Here is a 16,229-nt window from a genome sequence, read left to right as displayed (position 1 = left end):
CCGTTGTTGGGTAGGGACCGTCTCCATATGTTGCCGACTTGTACTTCCCAAGAGCTTAGTACAGTGCTCTGCACACAGAAAGTGCTCAATAAATACGATTGAATGAATGAATGAATTTATGAAATCCCTACTATTTAAATTAAGGGATTTGAATCAACCTTTTTAAAAAGATCTGTTGCTGAAGTAGGTGGCTGTTGGTGGGAGAGTCTATTGGCAGCAGGGCAGTGCGATACTGTGCACCCGTGCGCCAACTGCAGAATAAGTGACAAACTCCACATGCTCCCAACCCTGTGCTTCCAGGGGCCCTGAAAAGCTGCGGGAGAAGTCATTTCCCTTAGGAACAGTGACAAAAATGCTAGCACAGTGATCTGCACACTGTAAGCGCTCAAAAAATACGATTGAATGAATATAAATCCCCTCAGTGGGATCGGAATCGTGCGGAGAGGGTCTCAGGGCTCACCCCTCACTGCCATTCCCCCAGGGGCGGTGCCAGTAAGCAGGGTCAGTGACATCATATCTATAGATCTAGCCGACCCATACCACTGAAATTCTAAGCTTCAGCGTCCCAAGCTGGGAGACGCCCAGCCCTGCCCTGACCCCTCCATGGGCCCCGGACCGGTGTGGTTGGTGGCCGTTTGTGTCCCGGGAGCAGGTGAATCTTGGGCGCAGACGGGAAATCCCCCAGCTGGGCTGTCCGGGGCCCAGCTCCAGTCCTTTCCCTGTCAGGGTCTGGCTACCGGACTCTGCCTCCTGAGGTCTCTCTCCTTCTTCTGCAGGGCCTGCGGACGCTGGAGTCAGCCAGACCCCCAGACACCTGGTCACCGAGCAGGGCCAGGACGTAACCCTGAGTTGTAAACTCATCTCTGGACACCCAGTCGTCTACTGGTACCGGCAGCAGGCAGGCCGGGAGCTGCAGTTCCTGATTTACTTCCAGAACTCGGCAGTAGTGGACAAATCAGGAATGCCCAACGAACGCTTCTCGGCTGAGACTAAGGACTCGTCTTCAAAGCTGACAGTCCAGCGCGCTGAACCTGAAGACTTGGCGTGGTATTTCTGTGCGAGCAGTTTATCCACAGCGCTGGGACCCCGGCGCTGCCCCACACACAAACCTCCCGCCTGTGCCAAGGGCGGGAGGAGGGTTCGGGGGGAGGGTTCGAGGGGAGGAGGGCCAAGAATTCAGCTATTCACACGGAGCCTTAGACCGACTCTCCCTCATTTCCACCCACCCCACATTCCCCCACCTGCTCCTCCATCCCACCTCCATCCTCTCCTGAACCCCAGCTTTGCCCCGCCCTGCGGCGGGAGTTACCGTTGGGGAAGGGAGGAGGCGGCGCCTGACCCCTAGGTTGAAATTCGGCTTCACACAGGATAAACCAGGAGAGGGGCTGGGCGCGGGGTTGGGGGTGATGAGCGGTTAGTGCCAGAGCTTGCTTGGAAGCAGGTGTCAGAAGAGGCTCCCACGCCCACAATTGATGGTGAAAGCCTCTCAGGATCGAACAGCAGATTCTCCTCCCAGCCTGCCCCACGACTGTCCTAAATGGCCAATTCTCCTCTACATCTCCCTAAAACTGTCACTGAATAATGATAATAATAATAATATTGGTATTTGTTAAGCGCTTACTATGGGCCAAGCACTGTTCTAAGCACTGAGCACTGTTGTCACACTTTCTCACCTTCAGAAGAAAGAAGCTAACACTCCCCAGAACAACATTCCCCTGACTCTCCTTAACAACTTTGTTATCCGATAATATGGTTCAGGGTTTCTGAAGCCACCAACCTCCTCCTTAACCTGCGAAAGTCCCTATAAAAAACCATAGTGAGCAAGTGTTTCCGAGGGAATGGTTTATGCAGTATCTCAGGCCTCTGAGGCAGTGCAGTGTGCTTTCTTGCTGTTATTCCTTGTCTTCCACTTCGCTAAAAAACTCAATCACTGGAAGCATAGATGTCAACCATTCTGTCCATTTCTTCTTCCCACTCTCTCTTTTCAATGGAATCTTTTAAGCGCTTACTATGTGCCAGGCACTATACTAAGCGCTGAGGTAGGTATGGGCTAATAAGGTTCTACAACCTTCCATGACACACGTGAGGTTTATAATCTTAATCCCCTATTTTATGGTTAAGGTAACTGAAGCATAGAGAAGTGAAGTGACTTGCCCAAGGTCACAGCAGACAAGGGCAGAGATGGAATTAGAACCAAGTCCTTCTGACTTGCAGGCCTGTGCTCTATCCACTATGCTATGCTGCTTCTCTCTCTGCTGCTTCTCTGTCCCCACACTTCACAGTCGTGGCAGCTCCAGACCTGCCCTCCAACTTTAAGGCACTTTCAACTCTCACTTCTCTGACCCAATACGCATTGCCATTCCCCCAACATGAGATCTCTGATTAGAGTGGATGCTCCAGGTGGGCAGGGAACCGGCCTCATATTTTTTGTACTTTCTCCAATGTTTAGTACAGTGCTTTGTACACAGTGAGTGCTCAATAAATAGCTCCATTCCGGAATGGGACTCCCTCCCCACTCACACTAACCAAACCACAAGGTTCCCTCCATCCAAACTGCTACCTTGCTGGCTCAATCTCTCATCCTATCCCGACTGGATTACTGCATCAGCCTCCTTTCTGACCTCCCATCCTTCTGTCTCTCCCCACTTCAGTCTATACTTCACTCTGCTACCCGGACTATCTTTGTACAGAAACTCTCTGGGCATGTCACTCCCCCCCACCTCAAAAATCTCCAGTGGTTGCCTATCAACCTTTGAATCAAGCAAAAACTCCTCACTCTCGGCTTCAAGGCTCTCCTCACCTCGCCCCTTGCTACCTCACCTTGCTTCTCTCCTTCTCCAGCCCAGCCCGCACCCTCCGCTCCTCCGCTGCTAACCTCCTCATTGTGCCTCGTTCTCCCCTGTCCCGCCATCGACCTTTGGCCCACATCCATCCCCTGGCCTGGAATGCCCTTCCTCCACACATCCGCCCACCTAGCTCTCTTCCTCCCTTCAAAGTCCTATTGAGAGCTCACCTCCTCCAGGAGACCTTCCCAGACTGAGCCCACTTTTTCCTCTCCTCCTCTTCCTCCCCTCCCCATCTCCCCCCCCCGCCCTCCCTATCCCCTTCCCCACAGCACTTGCATATATTTGTACATACTTATTACTCTATTTTATTAATGATATGTACATAGCTATAATTCTATTTATTCTGATGGCATTGACCCCTGTCTACTTGTTTTGTTCTGTTGTCTGTCTCCCCCTTCTAGACTGTGAGCCCGTTGTTGGGTAAGGACCGTCTCTATCTGTTGACGATTTCTACTTCCCAAGAGCTTAGTACAGTGCTCTTCACACAGTAAGTGCTCAACAAATACGATTGAATGAATAAATGAATTCAAAAACTCTTGCAAAGCTGCCAGCTCTTCCAGGAGGCCTTCCCTCTCTTCTTCTCTTCATGATACATGCAACAGGTATCCTTTCCTGAGAAGTGTGTGGTTGTTCATTTATTCTGCTTATTTCACTAATCCTTTATTCAATACTCTCCTTTTTTAACCTCTCACACCCACTCTGCTCTCAGCCCGCTGCTGATAATGTCATCCTCCCGCAGCATCCTCCGCTCCCCTTCCATCTGAGCAGGCCGCTCCAGAACTCCACCAAAAGGGGGCAATATGAAGCTGTGATTCGTTTGAACTCTGAAGTTTGGTACTCCTAGCAAGATCTTTCTCAAATTTCCACAGTATTCACATTCTAGATTGAATTACTTCTCAGCTGTTCCGCTAGTTCTGAGAAACGGAAAAGTTTCCTTTCAAAAGTTTCACTCTTTTAAACTCTAAGCTCCTTGTGGGCAGGGAACATTGTACTGTACTCTCCCAATCACTTAGTACAGTCCCCTGCACACAGTAAGTGTTCAATCAATCTAGCTGTCTTGGAAAAAGGCAGAGACAAGTACTGGATCCCAAAGACTGCTGTGTGGAATCCATTTCCCCGGTAACGGAAGGAACTGGTGGGCCTGAGAGAGGTGCAGGGAAACAGAGGAACCAGAGGGAAAAGCAGATCCTCGATGGGGCCGACGTCGGGGGTCAGAGTCCCCAAGCTGAAAGCTGGGCGGCCCTCCCCTGGCCCACAGGGCTTGTCCATCCTTCAACCCCACCATTCCCCAGGGGCAGTGACAGCAGCCAGGGGCAGTGACGACACACACCGAATTAGCCAATCCAGAGCACAGAAACCCAGGGCTTCAGGGGCTGAACCGCAAGGGTAAAACAGTCTCGACCTAGAAGATGCCTCAGCTAGGCTCTGGCCCCGCCATGGACCCCAGAACTGTCTGGTTCGTGGCCGTTTGTCTCCTGGGGGTGACCACGAGCACCAGAGTCACACAAACCCCCAGATACCTATTGTCCCGGAAGGGGGAGAACGTGACGCTGAAGTGTGCCCCCATGTCTGGGCACCTCACTGCGTACTGGTACCGTCAGGACTCGGGACAAGGCCCCCAGATGCTCTTCTCCTTCTACAATAAGGAAGAGCGAGATAAAGGAGACGTTCCCAAGAGATTCACCGCTGAGCAGCCGGACGCCTCTGACTGGCGCCTCACGGTGAGCGTGCTGGCCCCGGAGGACTCCGCGGTGTACCTCTGCGCCAGCAGCAAGGACACGGCGCTGCGGGGCCCGGCCCGCCCCGTGCACAAACCGACCCCTCCCCATCGCCGCCAGGACGGGGAGGGGCTGCTGGGAGCAGAGACCCCCGCCCCATTTCAGAGGGGCTCAGGAACACCCACCCCGCTGGGGCCTCTGACTTTGGGATCCTCCCTCTTTCCCCACAGCCCACCTGCTGCCCCTCCCCACTGTGTCCCTCGATGCCCTCAGACCCGGCTTTTCCGGCCTCTCCTTTCGTCAGGCAGGTTGGAGCCCCTCACTCTGAGGGCACAGTCACATCCCACTGTTTCCTGCCCTAACGGCCCCCTCTGATGTGGGAGAGGGGGCACAGAGAGGGGAGCAGGAGAAGGCAGGACACCACCCAGAGCAGTTACACCTTCATTCCACGGAACGTGTGTGTGATCACACACTCACACACACACACACACACACACACACACACACACACACGCTGGCCCACATCTCCATCTGTCTGACCTCTCCGGTAGCCCCATCCAGTCGCCCCACACACCCTCCACCGCCTAGCCAGGCACGGACGGCCTGGTCCAGTAGTCACTGTGCGCAATGAGCTGGTCTTTTGTGGCCAGGTAGACCCCAGAGGGCATTCAGGGCCTCTGTCCTCTCACGTCTGAATGTGGTTCTTGTTAGGATCTTGTGCTGGACTAATTGAACTCTCCCACAGCTGAAGGCAGAAGTCCCTCTTTCCTCACTACCCCCTACCATGGGAAGCTTCACATACATGTTGGGTCCATCACCGACCAGACTGCTCTACCTAGATCACAGCCAGTTCCAGGGGAGAAACTGGGAAACCAGGAGGGTTCAGCTATACGGAAGACACTTTGAGCCACGACCACGAACCTTTTCCATTTTGGGTCCCAAAGTCTTGCATTCGGGAGCGAGACCCCCTCTGCAGAGTAGGAGGGAGCTCCCGAGGAGGGCCTTGTCCAGTGGAGGATGGGACCAGGATGTCCCAGGATCAGGAAATCCTCCAGGATCACTATAGGGCGGAGAGGAGTGTCTCTAGAGGTGAGTGTAGATCATTGATGTGGAAAGTTATCTGCTTTGGGTAAAGGCAAAACCACCCTCTCAAATGTCACCAATGACCTCCTTCATGCCAAACCCAATGGCTCTTACTCCATCCTAATCCTCGACTTCTCAGCTGCCTTTGATACTGTGAACCATCCCCTTCTCCTCAACATGTTATCCAACCTTGGCTTCACTGACTCTGTCCTCTCCTGGTTCTCCTCATTTCTCTGGCCATTCATTCTCAGTCTCTTCCTCCCCGTCCGATCCCCTAACTCTAGGGGTTCCTCGAGGGTCAGTTCTTGGTCCCCTCCTGTTCTCCATCTACACTCACTCCCTTGGTGAACTTATTCACTCCCACGGCTTCAACTATCATCTCTACGCAGATGGCACCCAAATCTACAACCCCTCCCCTGTTCTCTCTCCCTCTCTCCAGGCTTGCATCTCCTCCTGCCTTCAGGACATCTCCACCTGGATGTCGGCTCACCACCTAAAACTCAACATGTCCAAGACTGAGCTCCTTATCTTCCCTCCCAAACCCTGTCCTCTCCCTGACTTTCCCATCACTGTACATGGCACTACTATCCTTCCCGTCTCATAAATCTGCAAACTTGGTGTTGTCCTTGATTCCGCTCTCACATTCACCCCACATATACAATCCATAACTAAACCCTGCTAGTCTCACCTTCACATCACCTAGATCCACCCTTTCTTCTCCATCCAGACCGCTACCACGTTAGTTCAATCACTCATCCTATCCCAACTGAATTACTGCATCAACATCCTTTCTGACCTTCCAACCTCCTGTCTCTCCCCACTTCAGTCTATACTTCAGTCTGCTGCCCGAATTATCTTTCCACAGAAACATTCTGGGCAAGTCACCGCCCTCCTCAAAAATCTCCAGTGGTTGCCTATCAACCTTTGTATGAAGCAAAAACACCTCACTTTTGGCTTCACAGCTCTCCATCACCTTGCCCCCTTCTATCTCACCTCCCTTCACTCCTTCTACAGCCCAGCCCGCACATTTCGCTCCTCTGGTGCTAGCCTTCTCAGTGTGCCTCGTTCTCACCTATCCTGCCGTCAACCCCTGGCCCACGTCCTACCTCTGGCCTGGAACACCCTCCTTTCTCAAGTCCGCCAAACAATCACACTTTCCCCCTTCAAGCCCTACTGAAGGCTCACCTCCTCCAAGAGGCCTTCCCACACTAAGTCCCCCCTTTCCTCAGCTCTCCCTCCTCTCCCCATCACCCCGGCTTGCTCCTTTTGCTCTACCACCCCCCCGCCCCACCCCACAGCACTTGTGAGAAGCAGCAAGGTGTAGTGGATAGAGCATGGGCCTGAGAGATGGAAGGTCATGGGTTCTAATCTTGGCTCTACCACTTGTCTGCTATGTGACTTTGGGCAGATGACAACTTCTCTGGACCTCAATTCCCTCATCTGTAAAATGGGGATTAAGACTGTGAGCCCCACATGGGACTGGGACTGTGTCGATTTGATTTGCTTGTATCCACCCCAGTGCTTAGTACAGTGCCTGGAACATGGTAAGTGCTTAACAAATACTATGATGATTATTGAGAAGCATCATGGCTCAGTGGAAAGCGCATGGTCTTGGGAGTCAGAGGTCATGGGTTCTAATCCCGGCTCTGCCACTTGTCAGCTGTGTGACTTTGGGCAAGTCACTTAACTTCTCTGTGCTTCAGTTACCTCATCTGTAAAATGGGGATTAAGACTGTGAGCCCCATGTGGGACAACCTGATTTACCTTGTACCCCTCCAGTTCTCAGAACAGTGCTTGGCACACAGTAAGCTCGTAACAAATGCCATTATTATTATTGTTATTATATGTACATATCTATAATTATATTTATTTATATTAATGCCTGTTTACTTGTTTTGATGTGTATATATCTATAATTCTATTTATTTATATTCATGCTATTGATGTCTGTTTACTTGTTTTTATGTCTATCTCCCCCTTCTAGACTGTAAGCCCATTGTGGGCAGGGATTATCTCTCTTTATTGCCGAATTGTACTTTCCAAGGACTTAGTACAGTGCTCTGCACACAGTAAGCCATTAAGCAAGAGTGCCATTATTATTATTAAGCACTCAATAAATACGATTGATTCATTCAATCGTATTTACTGAGCACCTACTGTGTGCAGAGCAGTGTACTAAGCGCCTGGGAAGTACAGGTTGGCAACATACAGAGAAGGTCCCTACACAACAATGGGCTCACAGTCTAGAAGGGGGAGACAGACAACAAAACAAAACATGTGGACAGGTGTCATCAGAATAAATAGAAATAAAGCTAGATGCACATCACTAACAAAATAAAATAGAGTAGTAAATATGTACAAGTAAAATAAATAGAGTAATAAATCTGTACAAACATATATACAGGTGCTGTGGGGAGAGGAAAGAGGTAGGGTGGAGGGGGCAATGGGGAGGAGGAGAGGAAAAGGGTGTCTCAGTCTGGGAAGGCCTCCTGGAGGAGGTGAGCTCTCAGTAGGGCTTTGAAGGGAAGAAGAGAGCTAGCTTGGCAGATGTGCGGAGGGAGGGCATTCCAGGCCAGGGGATGGGCATGGGCCGGGGGTCGATGGCAGGGCCGGCGAGAACGAGGCACAGTGAGGAGGTTAGTGGCAGAGGAGTGGAGGGTGCAGGCTGGGTTGTAGAAGGAGAGAAGGGAGGTGAGGTAGGAGGGGGTGAGGTGATGGAGAGCCTTGAAGCCAAGAGTGAGGAGTTTTTGCTTGATGCGTAGGTTGACTGGCAGCCACTGGAGATTTTTGAGGAGGGGAGTAACATGCCCAGAGCGTTTCTGCACAAAGATGATCCAGGCAGCAGCGTGAAGTATAGACTGACGTGGGGAGAGACAAGAGGATGGGAGATCAGAGAGGAGGCTGATGGAGTAATCCAGTCAGGATAGGATGAGAGATTGAACCAGCAAGGTAGCGGTTTGGATGGAGAGGAAAGGGTGGATATTGGCGATGTTGTGGAGGTGAGACCGGCAGCTTTTGGTGCCAGATTGGATGTGAGGGGTGAATGAGAGAGTGGAGTTGAGGATCAATCAATCAATCAATCAATCGTATTTATTGAGCGCTTACTATGTGCAGAGCACTGTACTAAGCACTTGGGAAGTACAAATTGGCATCACATAGAGACAGTCCCTACCCAACAGTGGGCTCACAGTCTAAAAGGGGCTCACAGTCTAAAAGGATGACACCAAGGGTGTGGGCTTGTGAGATGGGAAGGATGGTAGTGCCGTCTACAGTGACGGGAAAGTCAGGGAGAGGGCAGGGTTTGGGAGGGAAGATTAGGAGTTCAGTCTTGGACACATTGAGTTTTAGATGGTGGGCAGACATCCAGATGGAGATGTCTTGAAGGCAGGAGGAGACACAAGCCTGAAGGGAGGGAGAGAGAGCAGGGGCAGAGATGTAGATTTGGATACCATCAGCATAGAGATGATAGTTGAAGCTGTGGGAGCGAATGAGTTCACCAAGGGAGTGAGTGTAGATAGAGAACTGAAGAGGACCAAGAACTGACCCTTGAAGAACCCTTACAGTAAAGGGATGGGAGGGAGAGGAGGAGCCCGCAAAGGAGACTGGGAATGAACAGCTGGAGAGATAAGAGGAGAACCAGGAGAGGACCTGAGAACTAACATGCCCTAGTGGAGTCATGGCACCTTGGTTCTAACCCTGGTTCCACCATTTCCCTGCAGTGTGACCTTGAGCCAATCACTTAACTTCTTTGTGCCTCCATTTTTCATCTGTAAAATGACAATTAAACAACTTTCCTCTCTCCCTCTTAGACTGAAAGCTTCACTTGGAACAGGGCCTGTGACCAAGCTGATTATTTTGTATCTTCCCTAGAAATCAGTACAATTCTTGGCACATAGTAAGCATTTAACAAATACCACTATTATAATTAGGTTGTTTGAATCCAGCTTTGTTTTAAAGTTCTGTTTCTGAACTAGGCAGCTGTGGTTGGGGAGTCTGTTGGCAGTAATGCAGTGGGATACTGGGCACTCCTGTGCCAACTGCAGAATAATTGAGTAACGCCCACATGCCCCCATCCCTGTGCTCCCAGGGGCCCTCAGAATCTGTGGGAGGAGCCAGTTCCCTTAAGAACAGTGACCTGAACACATAAAACCCCTCAGTAGGACCAGATTTGTGGGGTTAGGGTCTCCAGGCTCACCACCCCCCAACCCCCCAACACTGCCATTCCTCCAGGGGAGGTGCCAGCAGGCAGGGGCAGTGACATCACACAGACCTACCCAATTTAGACCACTGAATTCTAAGCTTTAGCGTCCTGAGCTGGGAGACGCCCAGTCTGGCCCCAACCCCACCATGGGCCCCGGGCCAGTATGGTTGGTGGCCATTTGTGTCCTGGGAGCAGGTGAGACCTGGGCGCAGTCGGGAAATCCCCTGGCTGAGCTGTCCGGGCCCCAGCTCCAGCCCTTTCCCTGGCAGCCTCTGGTCTCTGGGCTCTGCCTCCTGACTTGTGTCTCCTTCTCCCGCAGGCCTCACGTACACCGGAGTCACCCAGATCCCCAGACAACTGATCACCGGCCGGGGACAGAACGTGACGCTGAGTTGTAAACCCATCTCTGGACACCGCAGTGTGTACTGGTACCAAAAACAGGCAGGCCAGGAGCTACAGTTCCTGATTCATTTCCAGGACTCGGCTGAAATGGACAAATCAGGGATGCCCAACGAACGCTTTTCGGCTCAGGCCCAGGATTCCTTTTCAAAGCTGACAGTCCGGCAGGCTGAACCTGGGGACTCGGCGCGGTATTTCTGTGCGAGCAGTTTATCCACAGCGTTGGGGCCCCAGCCCTGCTCCACACACAAACCTCCTGCCTGCACCAAGGGATGTGGGGAGGGGTACCAAGACTTCAGCTTTTCTCACGGAGCCTTGAGCTGCTTCTCCCACACCCCTGTCCTGTGCTCCAGGTGCCTGCTTCCACATTCCTCCTCTATCCACTGCTGAACCTTGGCTTTGCTGTGGTGGGGGCTGCTGGTTGGGAAAGGAGAAGGGGGCGCCCAACCACTGACTTCAAAGCCAACTTCACAAAGAATAAGTCTGAAGATAAACTGGGCATAGGGTGGAGGGGAAGGGCAGGAAGTGCCACAGCCTGGAAGCAGGTGTCAGAAGAGGCTCCCATGACCACAACTGACGGCAAAAGCCACTCAGAAAGGAACAGCAGATTCTCCTCCCAACCTGTCTCTACAACGATCCTAAATTACCGATTCTCTGCTACATCTCTAGGAAGCTGTCAGTTATCATCCTTTCCCACCCCCAGGGGATATAAAATAACACCACTAACCCCTAAACCCTCTCCCCACCGTGACCCAGAAACAGAAGCTCCTGACCAGTGGCTTTAAAGCACTCAACCACCTTGCCCCCTCCTACCTCACCTTGCTATCTCCTACTACAACCCAGCCCACATACTTCGCTCCTCTAATGCTAACCTTCTCACTTTACCCTGATCACGTCTATCTCGACGCCGACCTCCCTGACATGTCCTGCCTCTGGCCTGGAAAGTCCTCCCTCCCCATATCCGACAGACAATTACTGTACTCACTTCAAAGCCTTATTAAAGGTGCAAAGCATGGCTCAGTGGAAAGAGCACGTGTCACGAGTCAGAGGTCATGGGTTCAAATCCCGACCACCATTTGTCAACTGTGTGACTTTGGGCAAGCCACTTAACCTCTCTGTGCCTCAGTTACCTCATCTGTAAAATGGGGATTAAGACCGTGAGCCCCCCGTGGGACAGCCTGATCACACTGTAACCTCCCCAGGGCTTAGAACAGTGCTTTGCACTTAGTAAGCGCTTAATAAATGCCATTATTATTATTATTATCTTCTCCAAGAGGCCTTCGCTGACTAAGCCCTCCTTTCCTATTCTCCCACTCCCTTCTGCATTACTCTGACTTGCTCCCTTTATTTATCCTCCATTCCAGCCCCACAGCACTATTATTATGGTACTTATTAAGCACTTTGTGCCAAGCACTTTTCTAAATGCTGGGGTAGATACAAGTTAAAGATATCATCATCATCATCAACATCATCAATCATATTTATTGAGCGCTTACTGTGTGTAGAGCACTGTACTAAGCGCTTGGGAAGTACAAATTGGCAACATATAGAGACAGTCCCTACTCAACAGTGGGCTCATAGTCTAAAAGGGGGAGATATGTACACTTATGTACATATCTGCTTTCTTATTGCTAGTAATGTCTCTCTTTCCCTCTAGACTGTAAGCTTACTGTGGGGAGGAAATGAGTCTGTTTATTGTTATATTGTACTCTCCTAGGCTTTTAGTACAGTGCTCTGCACATAGTAAGTTCTCAGTAAATACGATTGAGTGAATGACTAAATGAATCTTCAGGGGGACAGAGAGTAGCTGACTGTGTCAGCTAAGGGTGGAACTTAATCAGGTTGGGGCAGGCTTGTGCAAATGAACACATGTGTTTAAACTCTACCCATGTAGTAGCACAAGCTTAGTACCTTGTCCAGTGACTATCATCTCCTGAGACCTCCTGGGAAGGAGTGGGATCAAAGGTGTCTGACATGAAACGAGCCGTTGTTTCTGTCTTCTGTATGGCCCACCTCTCTGGGAGTGGTAGCACTGGTTACAAGTACTTCCAAGTTGCTTTCAGATGTTTTTAAATAAACTAAAATGCTCCAACATCAAGTGTGTGCATGGTCTTGGTTGCTATTCCTTTCCCTTTGCTTCACTCAGAAACTCCAACACTGAATTCAGGACCTCGATGTCTGTGCCCATTTCACCTTCCCACTCTCTTCTCCCTTCCCCACAGCACACAGTCATGGCGGCTCCCAACCTGCCTTCCAACTTAAACACACTTTCAACTCTCCTTTCTCTGAGACAATGGGATTTGCCTTTCCCCTTTCATGAAAACCCTGTTAGAAAGGAAAGTTTGTGTGCACCGTGACTGTGTCTCGTGTTCTGTCATACTTTTCCCAATGCTTAGTACAGTCTATTGCACCCAGTAGGTGCTCAATAAATATCTTTAACACCATACTAGCATTGGCCTCCCTCCCCCGTCAAACTTATCAAACTATATTCTTCCCTACCTGCAAAGCCTCTTAAAAAAACAGTCTGTTCCTCCAGGAGAACTTCCCTGACTAATCTCTCACTTCCTTTTCATAAAATAAAATAGCTATTCTTCACTGTGAACTGTGTAGCAGTTCATTTTTGTTTATTTCTTGTCTTGTTTATTCTGTCGTCTCCGACCAATAGTGACTCCATGTACACATTTCTCCCAGAACGCCCCACCTCCATCTGCAATCATTCTGGTAGTGTAACAAGAGAGTTTTCTTGGTAAAAATATGGAAGTGGTTTATCATTGCCTTCTTCCACGCAGTAAACGTGAGTCTCCACCCTCGACTTTCCAATGCTGTTGCTGTCCAGCACAGGTGAGTTTTGACTTGTAGCAGATTGCCTTCCACTAGTTAGCCACTGCCAAAGATAGGAATGGAACAGATAGGCCTCTGCTTGACTCCCCCTCATGTAGCCGAGACTGGTAGAGGATTGGAAACTCTCCGGTGGTACCCTGAGAGGGATTTGTTCACTAAGTGTTTATTCATTACTCTCGCTTTCCACTTCACCCAACCTACTGCTTTGAGTCTGCTGTTGACAGTATCCTCCTTCCCCAGCATCCTCTGTGGCCTCTCCATCTCAGCTAGGCTCTGCCACTCTCCTCCGGGAGGGGGCGGTACGACACTAGGACCATTTTGAATGCTGTAGTTCTCTCTTTCTAACTCTTTTCCAGAGCTCCACGCGCCCCAAATCTAGATGGAGTTGGTTCCCTGCTGTGCCACCATTGTGAAAACATCAGAAGGTTACGGCCTGGCCACTTCTGCTGTGGTCAGCGGGGGACAAAGCAGTCCTGGAGACCAAAGGCTGCTCAGTGGAGTCCATTTTCCAGGCCATTAACAGAGAAAAACAGGGGAACCACAGGAGACATAGATCCTCAGGGGGGCCGGAGTCATGGGGGTCAATCTCTAGGCTGAGAGCCGGGCGACTCTTCCCCAGCCCATGGGGTCTGTCTATTCTCCAACCCCATTATTCTCCAGGGGTGATGCCAGCAGACAGGGCAGTGACGTCACACACAAGACCAGCCAATCCAGAGCACAGAAACATAGGGCTTCAGGGGCTGCTCATTTTGGGGGAAATAGCTCCAAGCTGGAAGACGCCCCAGCCCGGCCTCGGCCCCACCATGGACTCCAGAACAGTCTGGTTCGTTGCCATTTGTCTCCTGGAGGTGACCACAAACACTAGGGTCACACAAACCCCCAGATACCTGCTGGTCCGGCCTGGGGAGAAGGTGACGCTGAGCTGTGAACAGGACCTGAAACACGATTACATGTATTGGTACCGGCAGGACCCGGGCCCGGGGCTGCGGCTGATCTACCACTCCCAAGACGTTGCACTGCTCGCACCCGGGGACGTGGCCAAGGGCTACAATGTCTCCCGGTCCGAGACGCGGTCCTTTCCCCTGATCGTGGAGTCCGCCAGCCCCGACCAGACCTCGGTGTATCTGTGCGCCAGCAATAACACACAGTCCCACAAAGCTGCAGGCTTCCTCATCCAAAACCGCGCCCGCCCCCACCGACCACAGACCCCCGCACCCATGCCCCTGGGCTCCCTCAGCGCACAGCCCCACGGGGAGGAACCCCCGAGCAGGAGGGGGAGCAGCGGAAGAATGTAGCTGTTATTGTTGGGACTGAGTTTTCATTTCTCAGAAGTGTCCAACCCTCGACTGCAGTGCTACTAAAGCTATCAGCCAAGATTATAAATTCCCCGTGACCGTTTGTGGGTGAATTCAGCCAGTTCCCCAAAAAGAAAAAACTGACAGAAGCTCGTTGAGTTTGGACACCTAGAACTTGGCTAGAGCAACTAATCTTTTCCCTTTGGAGGTTAGGAATAGTGTTAGGGGCTCACAAGAGTGAACCTCCATTGTCTCTCCCTTTAAATTACTGGCACCATGTGATGCCTTTCCATCGTGTACCCATTTGGTGCTAGAAGCCTGTGGGGTTCGGAAAGTCAGGGCTGCATCCCGGGGCCTAGTTGCTGGGGAGCTGAGGTAGGAGCGCTGTCCCTCTCTGCCCGGCAGAACACCATTTCCCCGGGGATGTGACTCCCACACACTCTGCTTGCACTAGCAATAGACGTTATTAGAGAAGCAGCGTGGCTCAGTGGAAAGAGCATGGGCTTTAGAGTCAGAGGTCATGGGTTCAAATTCCGGGTCCGCTAATTGTCAGCTGTGTGACTTTGGGCAAGTCACTTCACTTCTCTGGGCCTCAGTTCCCTCATCTGTAAAATGGGGATTAAGACTGTGACGCCCCCTGGAACAACCTAATCACCTTGTAACCTCCCCAGCGCTTAGAACAGTGCTTTGCACATAGTAAGCACTTAATAAATGCCATCATTATTATTATTATTATTACCCATCATCTTTCTCAAATAGTTAAATTAGCTTTAGTTTTCTGGTGGTGGCTCAGGGCTTCACTTTTTTCAGCTTGTTATTACTATTTTTGAACTTATTATTATTATGGTACTTATTAAGCACTTACTGTGTACCTAGCTCTGTTCCAAGAGCTGGGGTATGAGAAGCAGCAGGGCTTATTGGAAAGAACACAGGCTTGGGAGTCCAGGGATATGGGTTCTAATCCCAGCTCTGCTACTTGTCTGCTGTGTGACCTTGGGCAAGCCAAATAACTTCTCTGTGCCTCAGTTACCTCATCTGTAAAATGGGGATTAAGGCTCTAAGCCCCATGTGCAACAACCTCATTACCTTGTATTGTGAAGCAGCGTGGCTCAGTGGAAAGAGCCCGGGCTTTGGAGTCAGAGATCATGGGTTCAAATCCTGGCTCCGTCAATTGTCAGCTGTGTGACTTTGGGCAAGTCACTTAACTTCTCTGTGCCTCAGTTCCCTCATCTGTAAAATGGAGATGAAGACTGTGAGCCCCCCGTGGGACAACCTGATCACCTTGTAACCTCCCCAGTGCTCAGAACAGTGCTTTGCACATAGTAAGCACTTAATAAATGCCATTATTATTATTACCCCAGTGCTTAATACAGGGCTTGGGACATAGTAAGCACTTAACAAATACCATAATTATTATACAAGTGAATCAAGTTGGACTCATTCCCTGTCCCACACGGGACTTACACTCTCATCCCCATTTTGCAGGTGAGGTAACTGAGGCATAGAGAAGTGAAGTGACTTGCCCAAGGTCACACAGCAGACATGTGGAACCGGGATTCATTTATTCAATAATATTTATTGAGTGCTTACTGTGCACCAAGCACTTGGGAGCATACAATAGAACAATAAACAGGAACATTCCCTGCCCACAATGAGCTTACAGTCTAGAGCTGACCTTACAGTCTAGTGTTCCCAGGTCCTTCTGATTCCCAGGCCTGTGCTCTGTCTATTAAGCCATGCTGCTTCTCAGAATCCATCTTCCCAGGAGGGAATTAGGAGTTCTGGAGAGTCAGTGAATTGCATACATGATCCCAGTGACCTTCACCTGGCAGTGCATACAGGAGAT

General features: G+C 50.7%; 2 gene segments (V, D, J or C); both read left to right on the top strand.

Moving 5' to 3' along the window:
• The first annotated feature begins 4,282 nt into the window (after positions 1-4,282).
• LOC119944248 lies at positions 4,283-9,794 on the top strand. The segment is given in 2 exon segments: positions 4,283-4,651; positions 9,735-9,794. Coding segments are annotated over 2 exon segments (429 nt in total).
• Positions 9,795-13,874: 4,080 nt separating this feature from the next.
• Positions 13,875-14,453, top strand: LOC119945450. The segment is given in 1 exon segment: positions 13,875-14,453. A coding segment is annotated over 1 exon segment (492 nt).
• Positions 14,454-16,229: the final 1,776 nt, after the last annotated feature.

Source organism: Tachyglossus aculeatus, chromosome 2, assembly GCF_015852505.1.
Source record: "Tachyglossus aculeatus isolate mTacAcu1 chromosome 2, mTacAcu1.pri, whole genome shotgun sequence".
NCBI classification, from domain to species: domain Eukaryota; kingdom Metazoa; phylum Chordata; class Mammalia; order Monotremata; family Tachyglossidae; genus Tachyglossus; species Tachyglossus aculeatus.
This window is presented reverse-complemented; position numbering and strand designations above follow the sequence as displayed.